Source organism: Typopeltis vanoorti, chromosome 17 (assembly GCF_054136105.1).
Source record: "Typopeltis vanoorti isolate ZY-2024b chromosome 17, IOZ_Tvanoo_1.0, whole genome shotgun sequence".
NCBI lineage: Eukaryota > Metazoa > Arthropoda > Arachnida > Uropygi > Thelyphonidae > Typopeltis > Typopeltis vanoorti.
The window spans coordinates 113,935,515-113,957,310 of NC_143565.1; the positions used below are offsets into that span (position 1 = coordinate 113,935,515).

Sequence of the window (21,796 nt, forward strand, 5' to 3'; positions counted from 1 at the left end):
CTTCTTATGTTGATAGTACTGATCTTTAACTCTGGTGATGTTGAGCTGGGGGTGTGTTTTCAGATTTGTTACAGTAGCTGACTTTTCGCTGTTCGCCCTGATTCCCTGGCGAAAACAATGGGGGCCTTGTTTAACCGGGCGACGCCCAGCTGGCATGAAATTTTGTCATGTTGTACCATCATTTTTTTTTATTCTGGTTTAACCAATAAGAATACAATTTAGTTGGCTAAATCCCAAATTGCCAGCCCATCCTCATTTTGTTCAGTATCCAAGTAGATACCCAACAGGGTGCACCATGAGAAGGTGAGGATTGGACATTAGGTCAGAATCCCTGGTCTTTTCTCCACATTCCTTTAAAGGCTATGTGGAGGCCTCATCTCAGGATGGGAAATTCATTCTATAGAAATTTATTATTTGGAAAATTCAACTGATTGCAATATTCATCTCTAATAATTCCATTATTCATTTTCATACTTAATTTATATTCTCTGCTAAAAACATTCTAAATAAGTAAAATGCCTTCCTCCGTTAGTTTGTCATGTGGAATGGAACACATGTTTCTCTGTCTCTGTTCCATTTTAAGCTTATTACATTTAATTTTTTTTGTGGGGGGGGGGATTAAATGGTTTATTTTAAGAAGATGGCATCTGTGTGGAAGTTTTCATTTCAAGAAATGAAATGTTAATATTAATGAACTTGTTCCTCAAACTAGAACATACCCTTGATCAAATGTTTCAAAAACCCTTCTCATGATATCACATAGAGCATTATCTCTGTTCTCTTCTGCAGCTACTAATTCTGAAAGAATTTCTTTAATTTCAGCAGTCCAATAGCGACGAAATCCTTTCCTTTGTCCTTGAAGTTCATGATCATCAGTAGCATGTTTAGCAGCAATTTCAGGAACTTCTATTTGATACCTGTTACGACCACTTCCATAGTAAGTAACCTGTCAAAAAAAAAAAAAATGAAAAAAAAAAAATTATTTTTCTCCAAACAATTTTAGAACAATGTACTCTTTTAAAGATAAGTCATGATTTAAAATAAGTTTCACATTTTAGCCACCATGCTTCAATGGAGGTTAAAGAAATCAGGATGATTTACTATAAAACTGTAATATGCTAAAATGAAATAGGATGACAAATCTCACTCTTGAAAAGAAGAGATTTCCCAATGCATCATCTGTACTATACTGAATGGCTACTATACTAAACCTAAACAAAACATATCAGGCTATTTCTGAATAATGCAAACAATGTTAGCAATTGCTGACACTTGAATACTTACTTAACAAGTCCTGCTTGTCACTAACATAACAGCAAATGACCAACATCAAGTTTCCAGTGTCATTCATAACTTAATTTCAAATCATGCCACTAAGAGTTTTTAATGGTTTCAGAATTCAGTACAGTCAACTCTCATACAGTAAACGCTGTTATAATGAAATCAGTTAATGTGCAACTGTTACAAATGTTTCAATTATAGGGAATTAGCCATATCTTATTTCCCTTGTATTTATTAGATGCCATGTGAATTTTCCTTGGGAAAAGTCTCCAAAAAAGTCATAAAGCAACCCTAATAATAACAATAACTGAAGAAAAATATGCAGCAAATGATATAAGAACTGCATCAAAAGAGCTCACTCAAAAGCATGTCTTCATTATTATTATTATTCAGGCCTCCATGGAGTCAAAAGACTCATCGTGGGAGGTCGGTCCTTCCTAAGAACATAACGTCTGTCAAGACTCATCGAGGGGAGGTCCCCCTAAGAAACACAAAGTCTATCATACCACTCATTAAACTCATTGACCGTTCTCGCTCTCACCACTCCATCAGGCAATGCATTCCACGGTTCAACCACCCTCATGCAAAAAAACCACTCCTCACCCTCTTGCTCACAGTTTCCTTTGTAACTTCCAGGGATGGCCTCTTGTCATCACTCCTTCCCGCTGTTCAACCAAACGAAAGAACTCCCCAGTGTCAACCCTGTAACCATCTCTCAACAGTTTAAAAGTCTCAATCATATCACCTCTCCTTCTTCTATCCACCAAACTCTGCAGTCCACATTCCCTTAGCCAATCCTCATAACCAAAATTGTACAGTCCTGAAACCATCTTTGTCATCCGTCTCTGTACCCTTTCCACAGTTAATTTATTCCCTTCAAATCCTGGGGACCAAATCTGAGAACAATAGTCTAAGTGTGGTCTGATCAGAGACTTACACAACGGAATGATAACCCTTTTATCTCTGCAGGTCAGCGTCCTTCTCATAATTGCAGCAATCCTCTGTGTTACCTTCACCACCTTTGCAATATGTCCCCTGAATTTCAGGTTTCTATCAATCATCAACCCCAGATCTCTTGTCTCCCCTACTTCCTCCAATATAACTCCTCCCATAGAGCATGCAGCATCCCATCGATGTTTCCCAAACCTCAAGACCTTACATTTTTCTGCATTAAACTGACACCCCCCATTCATTTGCCCATCTATCTAGCTTATTCAAATCCTCTTGCAGGGTTACCACATCTGCACTATTACTAATAATCCTTCCCAGCTTTGCATCATCTGCAAACAACTGAATATCCCCTTGCAAGCCACTGGTAATGTCATTGATATAAAGGTTAAACAATATAGGTCCTAGTACTGAGCCCTGTGGGACCCCACTTGTAACCCTCTGCCTCCTTGAAACTGCTTCACCATACACAACTCTCTGATACCTATCAGACAGCCAATCCTGAATCCAGTTGACCAATCTGACATCCAGACCCATGTGCTGCAACTTAAATATCAGCTTATCATGTGGCACCCTGTCAAATGCCTTTGCTAAGTCTAAGAAAATTGCAGTATATGTCTTTCCCTCATCTAATGTTCTTATAACTTTATTATAAAAGGCTAGCATATTGCTAAAACAAAAGCGCCCCTTCACAAATCCATGTTGACTCTCACAGATAACATTACCCTCATCTGCCCAATGCTGTATACGGTCCCTCACTACTTTCTCCAAGATCTTAACAACTACTGATGACACACAAACTGGTGTATAATTAGACACTTCCAGTCTGCTACCACCCTTATGCAATGGCACTATCTTACTTTCCTTCCATTCCATGGGCACCTTTCCAGCAGCCAGACTTTCATTGAAAAGCCAGGTCAAAGGCACTGTCAGTTCCCTAGCACATTCTCTCAAAACTCATGGTGAAATACCATCCAGTCCCACAGCTTTACTGACATCCAGAGTTCTCAGTATCTGAAACACACTCTCCTCCTGTACCTCTAAACCTTGAACCTGCCCTATCCCTCTAGCATTAAAACTGACTGATCTAGGATGAAATACTCGAATAAAGTATTCATTGAACAATTCCACTATGTCCTCCGCATCAGTCACTCTATTCCCATTTTTATCCCACAATATCATTCTTCCACAGTCATTTCTCCTCTTACTGGCCACATAGCTAAAAAATTCCCTAGGATTTTCTTTGGATCTTAGGGCAAATCTCCTCTCATATTCCAGTTTCGCTTTCCTTACCACACTAGTCATTCTTCTGGCCTATGTCTTATATTCTTCATGTATCTTCTCTTCACCTATCTCCTTATATCTCTCACATAGCCTCTTTTTTTGCATGCAATTCCTGTTTAATATTGTTTGTCACTTTACTCTAAATTGTGTCCTCTTCCTCACTCGTGGTATACAACTTACCATTCTCGTAGACAGGCTTATACATTGGTTATGCATTTCTAAATCACTTAGGGAATTGAACAACGTAGATTAGAATATAAATTAAATTAAACTTTAATAAATATTTCCGATATTTCGGCAACGTCACATTGCCATTTTCAAAAGGAACTTACAAAAAGGTACGTGCACGCAGGCACTACAACACAGTAACTAAGAATGAAGATATGAAGCTATCATTCTCCTAGAAGTCCTGATGGTGCCCTTTAGCGGGCTTAGTAGGTGTTCTTGGCTGTTGGGCTGAAGGTCTGCTGATGTATGCCTCCCAAATTTGGGGCAGTCGCATACAAGTACAGCCATTCTGGTCTTGCAGACCATGCTCTGGATACACGCCACAGAATACGGGTGGAAGAAAGCTACTGTAATACTCCGTAGCAGATATAAATTCGAAAGACTATTTATGGAATCAGCCTCAGTCCTAAGAAACTCTCCTAACCTCAACAAATTTGGTTGTATGCGACTGCCCCAAATTTGGGAGGCATACATCAGTAGACCTTCAGCCCAACGGCCAAGAACACCTACTTAGCCCGCTAGAGGGCACCATCAGGACTTCTAGGAGAATGATAGCTTCATATCTTCATTCTTAGTTACTGTGTTGTAGTGCCTGCGTGCACGTACCTTTTTGTAAGTTCCTTTTGAAAATGGCAATGTGACGTTGTCGAAATATCGGAAATATTTATTAAAGTTTAATTTAATTTATATTCTAATCTATGTTGTTCAATTCCCTAAGTGATTTAGAAAAAACAACTTACCATTGCTGCTAACAAATATTCTTTCACGATTTCCCACGCACTAATGATATCCCTGCCTTGAAATTCCTCCCTCCATGAAACTTCCCGAAGTTGACATCTAAGACTATTATAATCACCTGCTTTATAATTCCACATAAGTTCTCATCTCTTTGATACTCCTGCATATCTATTCATTTTCCAAGTCAAAACCATATGGTCACTCTCTTCAACTGGTGGGAGAGATGTCATCTCGGTTATTATCAACTCTTCTGATGCTATAACCAAATCCAAAACTCTTGAACCTCTTGTTCCCTCTGTTACATGTTGCATAAGACATTTGTCCCTCAAAGGCAAGAAAAACTGCTTGTAAGTCACAGGCATTCAAGAAGTTTGAATAGCCTTTTAGATAAGTATGGATACCTAATTTAGAAATTACAGCACAATGCAGGATTGCCCTGTGTGCTACAAACTATTTCTTCAGCAATGCAATGAAGTATATTTTTATAAAGGATATTATATATTTATTTTTAGCCAGATTCAACATTTCCCTAAGAGCTTATGAGAATATAACCTTAGACATGGAAATTGACTCTTATTAGTGTGTTAAGGTTTCACTGGCCTGTCAGCTGTTTCAAAGTGTTGCTTCTCACCAGACTAGGCAAAACCTGCTGTCTAGCCATCGCAATCATCATGCCAGAAAGTTATATTTTTCATAAGTGAACCCTCAGTAGGTGTGTACATAAATTTATATCCAGCAATGATATGTTTAATCACTAAAGACTATCAATCATCATCATCATCATCATCATCAAATTCCTAACATGTACCCTCAAGGGGTATACAGGATATGACAGTACTACATGAAAAATTTAAAACATTACTAACTTCCTATTTACAATTTTCCTCCAAATTAGTCTATTACTTGTCAAGACTCCAATATTATCAATATCAGATCTTATATTTCTATCGTCTTCATAATGTGATCCATATAGATAATGAATAACAGAGGGGATAATGTACATCCTTGTCTCACACCAGATTTAACCAGATTTAACATTAAACCATCTTCCTGTACTTCCTTCAATTCTAACTACTGCTTACAACTCAAATACAGAGTACTGCTTGATATAATGCCCCATTCACACCATATAACTGTAGCATATTGAATAGCTTCTCTCTTGGCACCTTGTCATATGCCTTTTCCAGATCGACAAAACTTAAATACGGATCTTTGTTATATTCACATGATTTCTCGACTATTTGTCATAAAGTGAAGATCTGAACCTGACAGCCTCTATTTGGTCTGAATCAACTTGTTCTTCACCAAGCTTTTCTTCCACAATTCTTCTCAACCGTTTCTCAAGTATGCTTGCATAGATCTTGCCAGGAACACTCAGTAGGGAAATACCTCTGTAATTCTCACATTCAGTTTTATTTCCCTTTTTATATATGGGCACTATTAGAGCTCTACTCCAATCATCGGGAATTTGTCCCTCTGTCGAGGATTTCTGAACTATGCAGTGCAGCCACTGTAAGACTTATACCACTATACTTCAGCATTTCTGGTCGAATATCTTCGATTCCTGCTGCCTTTCCACATTTCAAGCCTTTTTAATGGCTTTTTCTACTTCAAGTATGGATATGAATTCCTGACTGTATGCCTGTTGAGTGTTTTTTTTTACCGCTGTGCTATCACTGCTTGTTTCAATTAGCAATTTTTCAAAGTAATTACTTCATACTTCAAGGATATCCTTTTCTCCTGTTTTCATGTCACCCTTATCATCTCTAACTCCTTTTACAGCAGTTATTCCTCCATTTCTAAACTTCTTCAACAACCTCCAGAATATTTTGCCACCTTCTTGATAGTTATTTTCTATGTTCTTGGCAAAGTCCTCCCATGACTTTTGTTTAGCTAGTTTTACACAGTGTTTCGCTTTCTTACATTTGTCTCTGTATTCTCTAAGTGTACAAACTGACTTATTTGCAGGTCATATCAAACGTTAGGAATGTTTGATACGATTTCTTCTTTTCCTTCACTGCCTCTTTAACTTCCTGTGTCCACCATGGAGTCCTGCTTTTTCTATCCTTGCAGACAACCTCCAAATGCCTCTCTGGCTGAATGAATCTGGGTTTTCTTCAAGGCTTGCCACTGAATCTCCAAAGTTTGGTTCCTGTTCTCAAACTCTTTCATCTTTTTTTCAATATTCTTTGTGTATTTTAGTCTACAGTTCATATCTGAGAACTGCTCAACTTTTATTCGCTTTAAAACTTTCTTACATGTTATTCTTTTCAATATGAAATTCAAATTATACTGCTCAAGACCAAATAGTGATCACTTCCAATTTCAAATCCTCTGTACACTCTGGTGTCCTGCACCAGGGAGAAAACATCACTATCAACAATAACATACTCAATGAGACTTTTCTTATTCCTTGCCTCTTCTCTCCATGTAAATTTGTGCACATTTTTATGTTGGAACATGGTGTTAGTAATAACGAGTCCATGTCCTGAGCAGAAATCCAACAGATATTTGCCATTATTATTAGCTTTGTTCTTTTCTCCAAATTTTCCCAAAATATTTCTGTATGTCTCACAATCATTTCCTACTCTGCTATTTAGATCCCCAAAAGGATCAGCTTTTCCTTTTTCATTGTGTCAGTTGCTTTTTCTAAAGCCTCAAAAAATTTCTCCACTTCTACCTTAGTAGAACCTTCTGTGGGGCCATAGGCACAAATAAGTCTCATTGTCCAGTTCTCCCATTTCTCATATTTGCCCACATTACTTTACTTGAGATTGCCTGTGATTCAAGAAGATTAGCCTCGTATTTTGTGTTGAATACTATGGCTACACCTTCTTTTCCTTGATTGTCATTGTCTGAATATAACATTTTTTATTTGTTGCTCAAAAAGATCTCACCAGTTTTTGTCTTTTCTGTTTCAGTCACCCCTATTATGTCGATCTGGTACTTATCTAACTCCTCAGCTAGCTTCATTTCTTTGCCATTCAGGCTTCTTATGTTGATAGTACCAATCTTTAACTCTGGTGATTGAGGTGGTGTGTGTTTTCAGATTTGTTCCAGTAGCTGAATTTTTGCTGTTCGCTCTGGTTTCCTGGAGAAAACAACGGGGGGCCTTGTTTAACCGGGCGATGCCCTAGCCGGCATGAAATTTTGTCATGTTGTACCATCATTTTTTTTTTTATTTTGGTTTAACCAATAAGAATACAATTTGGTCGTCTAAATCCAAAATTGCCAGCCCATCCTCGTTTGTTTAGTATCCAAGTAGATACCCAACAGGGTGCACCACGAGAAGGTGAGGATTGGACATTAGGTCAGAATCCCTGGTCAGTTCTCTGCATTCCTTTAAAGGCTATGTGGAGGTCTCCTCTCAGTTATACAGCTTTGACCCTTAACCACCCCCCGACTATCAATCATTAGCTATTAAATTACTGCAGAACAGAGAAAAACTTGTTAAATAACTAGCAAGAATGCATCTCAGCTACAATGTAATGTATGCATTACTGGTAAGACAGCTGCTCTTTGCTAGTAAATCACATGCTGTGTTCCACCTTTCTTTCCACATTTTTTTAAAAATAATACTGATGAATAGTATTTTAAACTTTCAAACATGAGCTCCTAAAGTCTTCAAACAGCCTTTTTTAAACATCAAATTAAGGTTTGTAACTGAGGCCATGTGTGCATCTGCCCAGACAAACTTTTCAAAGCATTTACAATATAAATTAGTTTATTGTAATCCCCTTATATTTCACTTAACAAATATAAAGCTTTAACTAATTTACCAGACAGGTAACTTCTATAGCAATTTCTTCAATGTTTTTAAACAGGTAATCAGCAAGGTTTAATGTGATATATTATCTCTTTTATAGCCCCCCCCAAAGTTTCTTTTTATTTCTTATCCTGTGCCATATGCAATGGCAATATTACTATCATCATGTTCTTGCCCTTAACAGGTTTACATTACTAACTCACTTAAGGAATTTAATAATGTAGATACGAATATAAATTAAATATTACTTTAATAAATATTTATTAAAGTAATATTTAATTTATATTCGTATCTACGTTGCTCAATTCCTTAAGTGAGTTAGTAATGCATAACCAACGTATAAGTCTGTCTACGAGAATTAACAGGTTTAAAGATAATATTACATACAATGCACATTAATAATTTTGTGATATTTAAGTGACCTGCTGTTTTTAAGTTCTTTTAAAACAACTAGCCAAGACTACTGAACTCAATATGAGAATTAAGTCCATGATATTGGATTCATTTCTCATAGAAATTATGTTCTGGATTTGTTTTAATCATGAAACAAATCTTATGAGCTAGAAGTTTGACTTGCATTATGAGATGCAAAGATTTATTTCCTAAATTAAAATGATTTTCTGAAAAGCAATTGAAATGGAGAAAACATATTCAGCTTGGTTTGGTCTAGTTTGATTTCTGACAATTAATGAAAATGTCTAACAATTCATCTTCGATGTCAAAACAATTCAAATAAGGTAGAATTGATAACTGGAAAACTCCTGATGGGGATAATGAATGTCAATAACTGCTCAAGAAATTTTACTAAACAAAATAAAATAAATAAATAAATAATAAATTTTCAAAATCACTTAGGATAAGCATCTCCCAAACTTTTGGCATTGATTATGATTTAAATTTTAGATTTAAATTAAAATGGCTGAGTGGTTAACATACTTGCTCTCCATCCAATGGGCTGTGGGTTTGAATCTTATTGAGCATAAATATTTGTTAATGTCTTTAAGGCAGAGGATGAATTTTGTTGCACAGTATAACATCCCTGCTCAGTTATTGGAAGCTTGAAGTGGCTTTAAAAAGTTCTATGTTAGGTCTCCAGATTAGGTTAAAAAAAAAAAAAATTCCAAAAATCTCTTAAAGATGATGTAACAAAGATTTAGAATTTTCTCATACAAGTTTTCATGCTTAAAAAACTGTCCTATATACATATATGTTTCCAGAGGATCATGTGTTTTATATCAATCCTCATGTTGTGTGAAACCAGCCCAACTCCATAATGGATGTAGTTTTGGTACTCATTATCACTCAACAAAATTTGTCTGAATATATTTGGGTAAGTCCCTAAAGACCAAAAAATAATTTCAACGAGCTCATATTTTTTCCTAATTTTCAGAATTTAAATGAAAATACTCATATTTTTATATAACGAAACCTGTGGTGAATTCATCACTAAAAAACACACGTACTAACCACAGTGATAAATTTTAATATGTAAATATTTCATCCCAAGTACCTTGGGACATCCTCAGTACAGTAATTCAAACAATACTGGGAATAACCAACAGTTAGGGTGCACGATTACAATGGAATCTCACTATGCGTGCAGTAACGTGTTATAGAACTAAATTAAAATATAAGTGAACACAAGAAAAAAAAAAATTATCATCATCATCAAATTATTGCCATGTACTCTCAAGGGGTGTACAGGATATGATAGTAATACATGAAAAAAATTACATCATTACTAACTTCCTATCTACAATTTTCCTCCAAATCAGTCTGTTACTTGTCAAGACTCCAACATTATCAGATCTTATATTTCTATCGTCTAAGGCACTTTGTACCGTATCAATCCACCTATATCTTGGTCATCCTCTGGGTCGTTTTCCTGCCAACTTGGGAGAGAACACTTGTTTTGCTAATCTTTCCTCGCCCATTCTGTTTAAGTGACCATACCACCTGAGATTGTCCTGGATGCCGACAATGTTAAGTTCTTTCCTAATATTCTCACTTTTAATATGATATTGCCATTGATACCATCTGTTCACGCCTCTAATCTTTCTCAGGACTCTCATATCTGCGGTCTCTAGTCTTTGGTCAAGTGTTTTACTTCTGACCCAGCTCTCAGATCCATAAGTTAAAATTGGTTTGAACACTGTCTTGTATACAGCTAATTTAGTGTTCCGACTAATTTCTCTCTTATTCCATATAATTTATTCAATTGACTTCCAACCATACCAGCTTTGTTGATTCTGTTGTCTATTTCCATATTTAATTTACCATCTTCACTAAAAATCGTGCCTAAGTAGTTGAATTGTTTTATTTGTTCCACAGATTCCCCGTTCACAACACAGTTGACATTTTCAACAATTCTACTTATTTTCATAGTCTTTGACTTCTTAATGCTGACTTTCATACCATATCTATTGCAACAGTTATTCAATTTAGTCAGAGAATCTTGCAGACTTGTAGCGGACTTATTTAGAAGTATAACATCATCCGCATAAAGCAAAGAGCTGACATTAACATCTCCAATTCTGATATCATGTTTAATACCACTTTTCTTCATAATGTGATCCATATAGATAATGAATAACAGAGGGGATAATGTACATCCTTGTCTCACACCAGATTTAACATTAAACCATCTTCCTGTACTTCCTTCAATTCTAACTGCTGACTTACAACTCAAATAAAGACTAAGTATTGCTCGATATAATAACCCATTGACACCATATAACTGTAGCGTATTGAATAGCTTCTCTCTTGGCACCTTGTCATATGCCTTTTCCAGATTGACAAAACTTAAATACAGATATTTGTTATATTCCCATGCTTTCTCGACTATTTGTCGTAAAGTGAAGATCTGAACCTGACAGCCTCTATTTGGCCTGAATCCAGCTTGTTCTTCCACAATCCTTCTCAACTGTTTCTCAAGTATACTTGCATATATCTTGCCAGGAAAACACTCAGTAGGGATATACCTCTAATTCTCACATTCAGTTTTATTTCTCTTTTTATATATGGGTACTATGAGATCTCTACTCCAATTGTCTGGAATTCGTCCCTCTGTCCAGGCTTTCTGAACTATGCAGTGCAGCCACTGTAAGACTTATACCACCATACTTCAGCATTTCTGGTCGAATATCATTTACTCTTGCTGCCTTTCCACATTTCAAGCCTTTGATGGCTTTTTCTACTTCAAGTATGGATATGTATTCCTGACTGCATGCCTGGTCAGTGTTTTTTTATCACTGTGCTGTCATCACTGTTTGTTTCATTTAGCAAATTTTCAAAGTAATTACACTCCATACTTCAAGGATATCTTTTTCCCCGATTTTCATATCACCTTTATCATCTCTAACTCCTTTTACAGCACTCTTTCCTCTATTCCCAAGCTTCTTCAACAACCTCCAGAATATTTTGCCACCTTCTTGATATTTATTTTCTATGTTCCTGCCAAAGTCCTCCCATGACATTTAGCTAGTTTTACACACTGTTTAGCTTTCTTACATTTGTCTCTGTATTCTCTAAGAGCACAAGCTGACTTATTTGTCAGGAACTTTTAATATGTTTTCTTCTTTTCCTTCACTGCCTCTTTAACTTCTTGTGTCCACCATGAAATTCTAATTTTTCTATCCTTGCAGACAACTTCACTACATGCCTCTCTAGCTGAATCAATGAGGGTTTTCTTCAAACCTTGCCACTGAATCTCCAAGGTTTGGCTCCTGTTTTCAAACTCTTTCATTTTTCCTTCAATAATCTTTGTGTAATTTAGTCTACAGTTCACACCTGAGAGCTGCTCAACTTTTATTCGCTTTAAAAATTTATATATCTAGGAAGTGTTATTAACAGTGATGAAAGATGTAAAAGTGACATAAAAGCAAGAATAGTGATGGAAAGAGATGCCTTTAATAGAAAATGGAATTTATTCAGAAGTAAAATGCATAGAAACCTAAAGAAAAGATTAATAAAATGTTATGTGTGGAGTGTTGCCCTCTATGTATCTGAAACTTGGACATTGAAGAAAGAAGAAATTAAGATTTTTGAAAGCTTTGAGATGTGGATTTGGAGAAGGATGGAAAAAATCAAATGGACAGATAAAATAACTAATGATGAGGTTTTAAAAAGAGTAGAAGAAATAAATCTGTTCAGGAGGATAAAAAGAAGCAAGGGAAACTAGATCAGACGTATTTTGATAGGGAATGGATATCATCAGAGAGGCCATCAAAGGAAAAATAGACGGAAGAAGGCTCAGAACAGAAGAGAGTGGAAGGATCTGCTACTAAAAGAAGAACCTGCTCAATTGCAGAATACTAAAGAAGAAGAAGAAGAAGAAGAAAAAGCAAATTTATGGCCTCTTGCTAGAACATTTAATTCGTCTGTTGTTAGTGGACGGTTAGATAAGCTGACTACCCATTTTTCGGTCGGTAGTTTATTAGTGGTCTTCTTAGATCGATTTAGCAAGTTAAGGTATTTATTAGGAATTTTATTAGGTATTTATTAGGAATTTTTTCAGGCTTTAGAAAAAGCAACTGACACAATGAAAAATGAAAAGTTGGTCCTTGTTGGGGATCTAAATAGCAGAGTAGGAAATGATTGTGAGACATACAAAAATATTTTGGGAAAATTTGGAGAAAAGAGCAAAGCTAATAATAATGGCAAATATCTGTTGGATTTCTGCTCAGGACATGGACTGGTTATTACTAACACCATGTTCCAACATAAAAATGTGCACAAACTCACATGGAGAGAAGAGGCTAGGAATAAGAAAAGTCTCATTGACTATGTTATTGTTGATAGTGATGTTTTCTCCCTGGTGCAGAACACCAGAGTGTACAGAGGATTTGAAATTGGAAGTGATCACTATTTAGTCTTGAGCAGGATAAAATTGAATTTCATATTGAAAAGAATAACATGTAAGAAAGTTTTAAAGCGAATAAAAGTTGAGCAGCTCTCAGATGTGAGCTGTAGACTAAAATACACAAAGATTATTGAAGGAAAAATGAAAGAGTTTGAGAACAGGAATCAAACCTTGGAGATTCAGTGGCAAACTCTGAAGAAAACATTGATTGATTCTGCCAGAGAGGCATGTGGTGAGGTTGTTTGTAAGCATAAAAAAATCAGAACTCCTTGGTGGACACAGGAGGTTAAAGAGGCAGTGAAGGAAAAGAAGAAAGCATACCAAAAGTTCCTGTCAAATAAGTCAGCTTGTGCTCTTAGAGAATATAGAGACAAATGCAAGAATGCTAAACACTCTGTAAAACTAGCTAAACAAAAGTTATGGGAGGACTTTGGCAAGAATATAGAAAATAAATATCAAGAAGGTGGCAAAATATTCTGGAGGTTGTTGAAGAAGCTTAAGGATGGAGGAAAGAGTGCTATAAAAGGAATTAGAGATGATAAAGGTGACATGAAAACGGGAGAAAAAGATATCCTTGAAGTATGGAGTAATTACTTTGAAAAACTGCTAAACGAAACAAGCAGTGATAACAGCACAGTGGTAAAAAACACTGACCAGGCATGCAGTCAGGAATACATATCCATACTTGAAGTAGAAAAAGCCATCAAAGGCTTGAAATTTGGAAAGGCAGCAAGAGTAGATGATATTCGACCAGAAAAGCTGAAGTATGGTGGTATGAGAGTCTTACAGTGGCTGCACTGCATAGTTCAGAAAGCCTGGACAGAGGGACGAATTCCCGATGATTGGAGTAGAGCTCTCATAGTACCCATATATAAAAAGGGAAATAAAACTGCATGTGAGAATTACAGAGGTATTTCCCTACTTAGTGTTCCTGGCAAGATCTATGCAAGTATACTTGAGAAACGGTTGAGAAGAATTGTGGAAGAAAAGCTTGGTGAAGAACAAGCTGGATTCAGGCCAAATAGAGGCTGTCAGGATCAGATCTTCACTTTACGACAAATAGTCGAGAAAGCATGGGAATATAACAAAGATCTGTATTTAAGTTTTGTCGATCTGGGAAAAGGCATATGACAAGGTGCCAAGAGAGAAGCTATTCAATACGCTGCAGTTATATGGTGTCAATGGGACATTATATCAAGCAATACTTAGTCTTTATTTGAGTTGTAAGTCAGCAGTTCGAATTGAAGGAAGTACTGGAAGATGGTTTAATGTTAAATCTGGTGTGAGACAAGGATGTACATTATCCCCTCTGTTATTCATTATCTATATGGATCACATTATGAAGGAAAGTGGTATTAAACAAGATATCAAAATTGGAGAAGTTAATGTCAGCTCTTTGCTTTATGCGGATGATGTTATACTTCTAAATAAATCCGCTACCAGTCTGCAAGATTCTCTGACTAAATTGAATAACTGTTGTAATAGATATGGTATGAAAGTCAGCAATAAAAAGACAAAGACAATGAAAATATGCAGAATCATTGAAAATGTCAACTGTGTTGTGAATGGAGAACCTGTGGAACAAGTAAAACATTTCAGCTATTTAGGCACGATTTTTACTGAAGATGGTAAATTAAATATAGAAATAGACAACAGAATCAGCAAAGCTGGTATGGTGGGAAGTCAATTGAATAAATTCATATGGAATAAGAGAGAAATTAGTCGGAACACTAAATTAGCTGTATACAAGACAGTGTTCAAACCAGTTTTAACTTATGGATCTGAGAGCTGGGTCAGAAGTAAAACACTTGACCAAAGACTAGAGACTGCAGATATGAGAGTCCTGAGAAAGATTATAGGCGTGAACAGATGGCATCAATGGCAGTATCATATTAAAAACGATTATATTAGGAAAGAACTTGACATTGTCTGCATCCAGGAATGCGTTAGCAGAGCTAATCTCAGGTGGTATGGTCACTTAAACAGAATGGGTGAGGAAAGATTAGCAAAACAAGTGTTCTCTGCCAGGTTGGCAGGAAAACGACCGAGAGGAAGACCAAGATATAGGTGGATTGATACGGTACAAAGTGCTTTAGACGATAGAAATATAAGATCTGATAATATTGGAGTGTTGACAAGTAACAGACTGATTTGGAGGAAAATTGTAGATAGGAAATTAATAATGATGTAATTTTTTTCATGTAGTACTATCATATCCTGTACACCCCTTGAGGGTACATGGCAGGAATTTGATGATGATGATGATGAGGTATTTATTATGTAGATTAGAATTGCCTTTATGAAAAGCTTTTATCCTCGCATTTTTTGAGACATTTATAATCAAACGTAGCAGATCTTGATTTGATAATTCTGCTTCTAGAAACTCGTAACTGATTAAGCCGTAATGAATGGCTTGCTTTCAAATAGATTTTATGGGCACCTGGAGATTTGATGACTTCTTTTAGTTTTGCAAAAGTTGGATTGAGTTTATTGCATCTGCACTTTTTTAAAAAAGAGATTCTAGCACGTAGCTTACCCTGTTTTAATTGAAGGTTGCCTAGTAAGTAGGTCTTCTGTGCTGTCAGTTCCCCGTGAAGGAATAAGACATTTTTATACAATGAAACCAGTGGTGAATTCATCACTAAAAAACACACGTACTAACCACAGTGATAAGTTTTAATATGTAAATATTTCATCCCAAGTATCTTGGGACATCCTCAGTACAGTAATTCAAACAAGAACACCTTGAAGAAAAAATTCACTTTTGAACCCGAACCAAAAATTTGGCTATGATATGTTGACAACGTCTTTGCAATCTGAGATTATCCCGAAGATGAATTACACCTGTTTCTAGATAAAATAAACCTTCTTCACCCTCGCATCAACTTTATGCTAGAAAAATAATCTACACATGGTATCTCTTTCTGGATTTACACATTCAAAGAAAAGAAGACGGTTCCATCGCAAGCATACATTTTCAGGTGGATACATTCACAATTCTTCCACTCATCATCCATCTCAGAAATTTGGCATCATTAAATCACTCGTTACCAGAGCACACAAATTCTGCTCCTCTGAAGAATCTTTAAAACCAAGAACTAGAAATAATCAAAAATACAGCCATACTAAATGGATTGCATTCCGCAGAAATCTGGTCTCTCTCAACAAGGAGTTGAAAACCACAACCATAGGATCCATTGGGAAAAGCCGAAACTTTTACATAGATCTTTATATAAACATGAACGTTTATATAAAGAAAGTGCTGAAGCCCTACTACACAGACCAAATTTAAACCGCAACGACGTTCTTACTATTCCTAAAGTATGGGAAATTGTCATGCAAAATTGCGTAAAATAATCTCTTTATATATGTATATTATTTCTGGGAAAACTCCCATGTTACTCCTCTTAATAAACTATTATAATTACGGCTATTTTGCCTGCTTCAGTTTAGGAGTGCCCCTGTTTAAATGTCATTGGCTATTTACTCATGGATTCTTAAGGCATTGTAGATGTAAATTTACCAAAAAGTATATGTAGCATAAGGAAGAGAAATTTACATATACCTTTTTCTGGGTGTTGCGGCTTTTCTTCTTTATGAGATGTCCGAAAACTACTAAGTGTGTGGAGGTGGGGTAGGCAATTTGGGAGAATTAAATTAGAAAAACCCGGGTTTTTTCTTCAGTAATATATATATATATATAAACATATATATTATATTACTATATTATATAGCGTGGGGAAAGGTGAAAGGGTTGATTTTTTATATAGGGAGGGGGAAGGGGAAAGGGGGTTCCTAAAAACAGGGGCACTCCTAAACTGAAGCAGGCAAAATAGCCGTAATTATAGTAATAACTCTTTATATATGTTATTATATATATATATGTATTTTTTTTTTTTTTTTGTGATCAGTTATATTTTAATTTAGTTCTATAACACCTTACCGCATGCATATTGAGATTCCATTGTAATCATGCGCCCTAACTGTTGGTTATTCCTAGTATTGTTTTTTAGTGATGAAAATACTCATATGGCTGTTCCCATTGGTTTATTTCATGTTTTGGCTTAAGATGGAATTTAGATTCTTATAGGGGGGGGGGGGGTGCAATGCATAGTAGATACATGGGTGTGAAGCTATTCAATATTTGTCTTTAGTAGTGTAGAGAGAGTTGGTGGTTAGTTATAATAGTCATAGTTATTTGTAATTTGAAATGAAATGGAAAAATAATTGAGATGTGACTCTACTTTCAACATTTGATTCATCTTAAATGATGAAGGGTCAACATAAGAACAAAGCTGTTGTCATTCTCCCAAAATAGGTTAGAGTGTTATTAAGGTGATTGGGCAAGAGCAGGTGCATGGAAATCACAACCAACAAGGGGCTCGTGTAAGAATGGTTATACACCTAAAAGTAAACTGCTGTGTTTTATTTACATATGCCAGGAGTATCAGAAATAAGGGAGATTAAATGGTTTCACTTACTGAGTTTATTCTCCCCAAAATCTTTGGAATCAGTGAAATGTGGCTGAATGAAGATGATATCCTAACAGGAATAGAAATGGAAGGATATAGTGTATTTTGCGAGGAGAGAAATGACAAGAAGGGAGGAAAAGTGCCGCTGATGATAGCAGGAGAATTATGTCCACATAAGACATGAAAGAGGGAAATAGTAGCAATGGTTATGAGACAGTGTGGTGCGAGGTGAAGGTTGACAGGAGGAGATATTTAGTTGGATGTTGCTATAGGCCAGGAAATGCAGAGAGTGGTGATGAAGAAATATATGAACAACTAGTTAGTGAACAAAGGACGGGTAATTATTATCGGCGATTTTAATTATGGCAGTATAGATTGGAATGAAGAGATAGCATTTGGGAATAAGGAAAATTAATTTCTTCAGAGAGAACTATCTCAGGCAGTATATAAAGGAGGGCATATGAGGATAGAGAGTTTTGGATCTGATCATTTCATCAGAGGATGTAACTGTTGAGTGGGATTTTGCACTTTCCTCCAGTTGGTGAGAGTGATCATGAAGTGATCACCTGGGTTGTGGCTAGCCATAATATGCAGGCCTTAGTGAGGAAAGGATATATGTGGAAGTAATATGTGATTATGAAATTATGATTAAGTGACTGTGAAAAGTGATTATGACAAGCTGACAAGCTTGGAGCTATAGCATGAAATGGAGAGTTCAGCAATAGGAAACAGATGCTGCTTAGGAACTGATAAAGAAATACACAGCAACATCAGTGTGTGAACGTATTCCGAAGGTCAAAAGAGGCTGAATAAGGTAGGTGTAAAATGGATGAATGAAGGGATTAAGCATGAAATCTGGAAGAAGAAGAAGGTGCTTTGAAACAGTACAAGATGAATGATGGTAATAATCAATTACGTGAAGAGTATAAAGAGAAAACCAGGAGAGTCACTCAGTAAGGACAACAAAAGAGCAGTATGAGCAGAAATTAGTAAATCAGGCAAAGAAAAAAAAACCCTAGAGATTTTTAGATATGTGGAAAGTAGAAGGATGATTATGATAAGATGATGTTAATAGATGAATATGGTAGAATGGTAACTGCTGCAGAAGACATTTTAGAGGTACTCAGTGATCAATTTATAAGGGCGTTTCATCCTCATCAGGATGAAATCATGAGAAACTCGAGTGGAGAGGATGGTTTAATTGTGAGTGAGCAGGTAATATATGAGGAAATAAATCTGATGTCAATAAGGTGATACGACATATCACTACGTGTTCTAAGAGAATGTTCCAGGGTGATCGTGAATTGGCAGTAGCATCGCAATGCCCATTCATAATAGTCTTACAACAACACAGGTTCCAAGAAAGTGGAAAGAAAAAAAAAATTGTTCCACTGCATAAAGGTGGCAATAAGGCTGTGGCTACTAATTATAGGCCAATCTATATAAGTGGAGTTGTGGTGAAGGTACTAGAAAAAGATTGGAGAGAACTAGGATACAGAAATGGGTTGATAAAAAGCATTTTCTGTGGTTGCCAGCATGGGTTTGTTAAAGGGAGATCATGTTTTACTACTTTACTTATGTACTATAACAAGATGACGAATGTCTTGGACAAAGGAGATGCATACAGCGGTATACTTTTATTTCGCAAAAGCTTTTGACAGACTGCAACACACGACAAGCTGTTAATTAAACTGAAATTAATGGGATTGGATAACAGACTTCCAAGTTGGATTCGTGACTTGCTGTCAGATAGATATCAGAAAATCGAACAACAGTGAACCCAAAACTGACTCCTGTGGCACACCACTAGTGACCTTCCTCCCCCCTCCCCCCCCCCCAAAAAAAGAGAAAGGTCACTAGTGCTGTCAATTTTGGGTCCATTATGGTTCAATTTGTATATTAATGATCCTTGGCTAGATTTAACTGGTGATATGCAGCTATTTGCAGATGATGCAAATGGAAGAGCAATACAGAGTCAAGCAGATGTTATGGCCTCACAGCAGGGCTTGAATAGATTGCATGAATAGGAAGGTAAGTGGAACTGTCAGTTCACTGTTGAAAAGTATCCACTTGGTGGGAAAACTTTAAAGGAGGTAGAGGAGACGAGAGATCTGGGAGTAGTGGTGGACAAGGACTTGAAATTTAGGGGCGACATTGCACAAGTTGCGAAGACGTCACATCACATAATTGCAATGATGAAGAGGACCCCGACATGCAGAAATAAAGAGTTTATGATGCCATTGTATAAGGTCTTATATGGATTATTGTGCACAGATTGGTTGCCAGATTTTCATGACAAGAATATGTTAGAAAGGGGGTCCAAAGAAGATTCACAAAGGTGGTGAGGGGTCTTTGGAATGTGGAATATGAGGACAGATGAAGAGAATGTAAATTGCAAAGCTTCATGAACAGGAGGTGAGGATATAATTGAACAATATAAGTTAGTCAGGGGTTTTTATCAGGTTGAAATGGAAGAGACTTTTCACAGAACAGGAGAGGGGTGGGGTAGAACAAGAGGTCATCTCTGGAAACTGTATAAGGGGAGTGGGAGTGAGGAGAAAGCAAGTTCTTTACATGGATAGTAGTTGATGAGTGGAATGCACTGCCAGAGTTTGTTATGAATGTACACACACTGAATCAGTTTGGTTGAGCTTTGTATGTGATAGAGTATACTTCCCACAATGTTTCTGCTCCATGAAGGTAAGATGTTAATAATAATGGTCTATCATGCTATGTCAAACAGGGAGATCAGCATCTGCATGCTTAAAAGAACATAAATCAATCATGTGTAAGTTAGAAAGATCAATCAATCATATCTTACTCATGATGTAATTTTTTCCAGACACAGGATCCACTGGAACAAAGCTAAAGCTATACTACCGTTTTTCCCCGAAAATAAGACCGGGGATTATATTAATTTTTACTCCAAAAGACGCATTAGGGTTTACTTTCAGGGGATGTCTTATTTTTTCATGTACAACAATCTACATTTATTCATGTACAAAAATCTACATTTATTAAAATACAGTCATGTCATCTTCTTCTGGAACATCGTCATAACTCTCCAAATCCCGAATTCCAGCCTGAATTTCTTGCGACTCCATTTCCTGTAGAACCATCGGCCCCAATCTCTCATGTCCAGCAATAGAGCTCTCCTTAAATGAGCACTTCTTGTCCATATAGCCTGCTCGTAGTGCATTGGCAACACAACTGTCAGTGATTTTATCTCTTGAATTCTTCACCCAAGTAACAACCTTTTGCAGGCTAGGTGATTTCTCTCCATTCTATTTTCAATGTAGTCATTGATTTCCACATGCAAATGGTCCTTGAATGGCTTGTTTATTGCAATATCAAGAGTTTAAAAGATAGGCAGTTCCTGCAGGAATCATTATTTGATATATTCTTCTCTCTGCAAGGAAGTTCTTCATGTCTTTAGCGTCTTCATTTATTTTTAGTGCCTTAACATAATTACTTTAGCACAGTGAGTGATGGCTGAATCCCAGACTAGCAGACCTGTTTGGCCACCTCGCAAAACAAGTGGCAACATTAAATCGACCCACTTCCTTATAACTGCTTGGGTGCACCAGGCTTTTTCGGTTTCAAGAACATAAAGGCCTGAAACACGTTCAATCTTATCTTTCTTGTCCTTAGTGATGATTAGAGGTGAGGCTTTCTTTCCAACCAGACGAATTGCCAAAATACAGGTAACATGTGCACTTTCGTAATCAGTGGAGGGAATGTAGATTGACGAGGCACCCCTCTGATCAATTGTCGTTTGAGATCCTTGGCCCATAAACACTGCTGTTTCATCCATAGTAATCATGTTGGAGAGTTGGTATTTAGAAAAGTCGATGTCATCAACAAAGGACTTGAATGCAAGTGCATGTTTAATAACTTTAATATCTTTCAGCTTGAACAGTGTTGTTGAACTTCTTAGAGACAGTTCATATCACTGAAGGAAGCCATCCAGCCAGTGTTGTGATGCTTTAAATTCTTCTGGGGATATTTCTAACTGTGGTGCCATTGCAAGGGCAAATGCTTGAATATCAGCCATGCGCACAACCAAAGTCTTTGCTCTCCTGTCAGCAATCCATTCACAGATGATGTCTTCCAGCTCAGGAAATAATGGTTGTCGACCTGATCCATACTTGAGCTTCTTAGCATTTCCCTCGTCCACCTGTTGATTGAGGTTATCGTACTCTGCTCACCATTTTCGGA

General features: G+C 36.6%; 1 protein-coding gene across 2 annotated transcripts in view; it reads right to left on the bottom strand.

Moving 5' to 3' along the window:
• The window catches only part of Msh6 (DNA mismatch repair protein Msh6), a 429,489-nt gene that overhangs the window by 105,375 nt on the left and 302,318 nt on the right, over positions 1 to 21,796 (bottom strand). For both annotated transcript variants that reach the window (XM_090406801.1, XM_090406800.1), the window contains exon 24: positions 720 to 946. In XM_090406801.1, the coding sequence (XP_090262927.1) occupies positions 720 to 946 (227 nt within the window). The remainder of the gene's footprint in view (positions 1 to 719; positions 947 to 21,796) is intronic.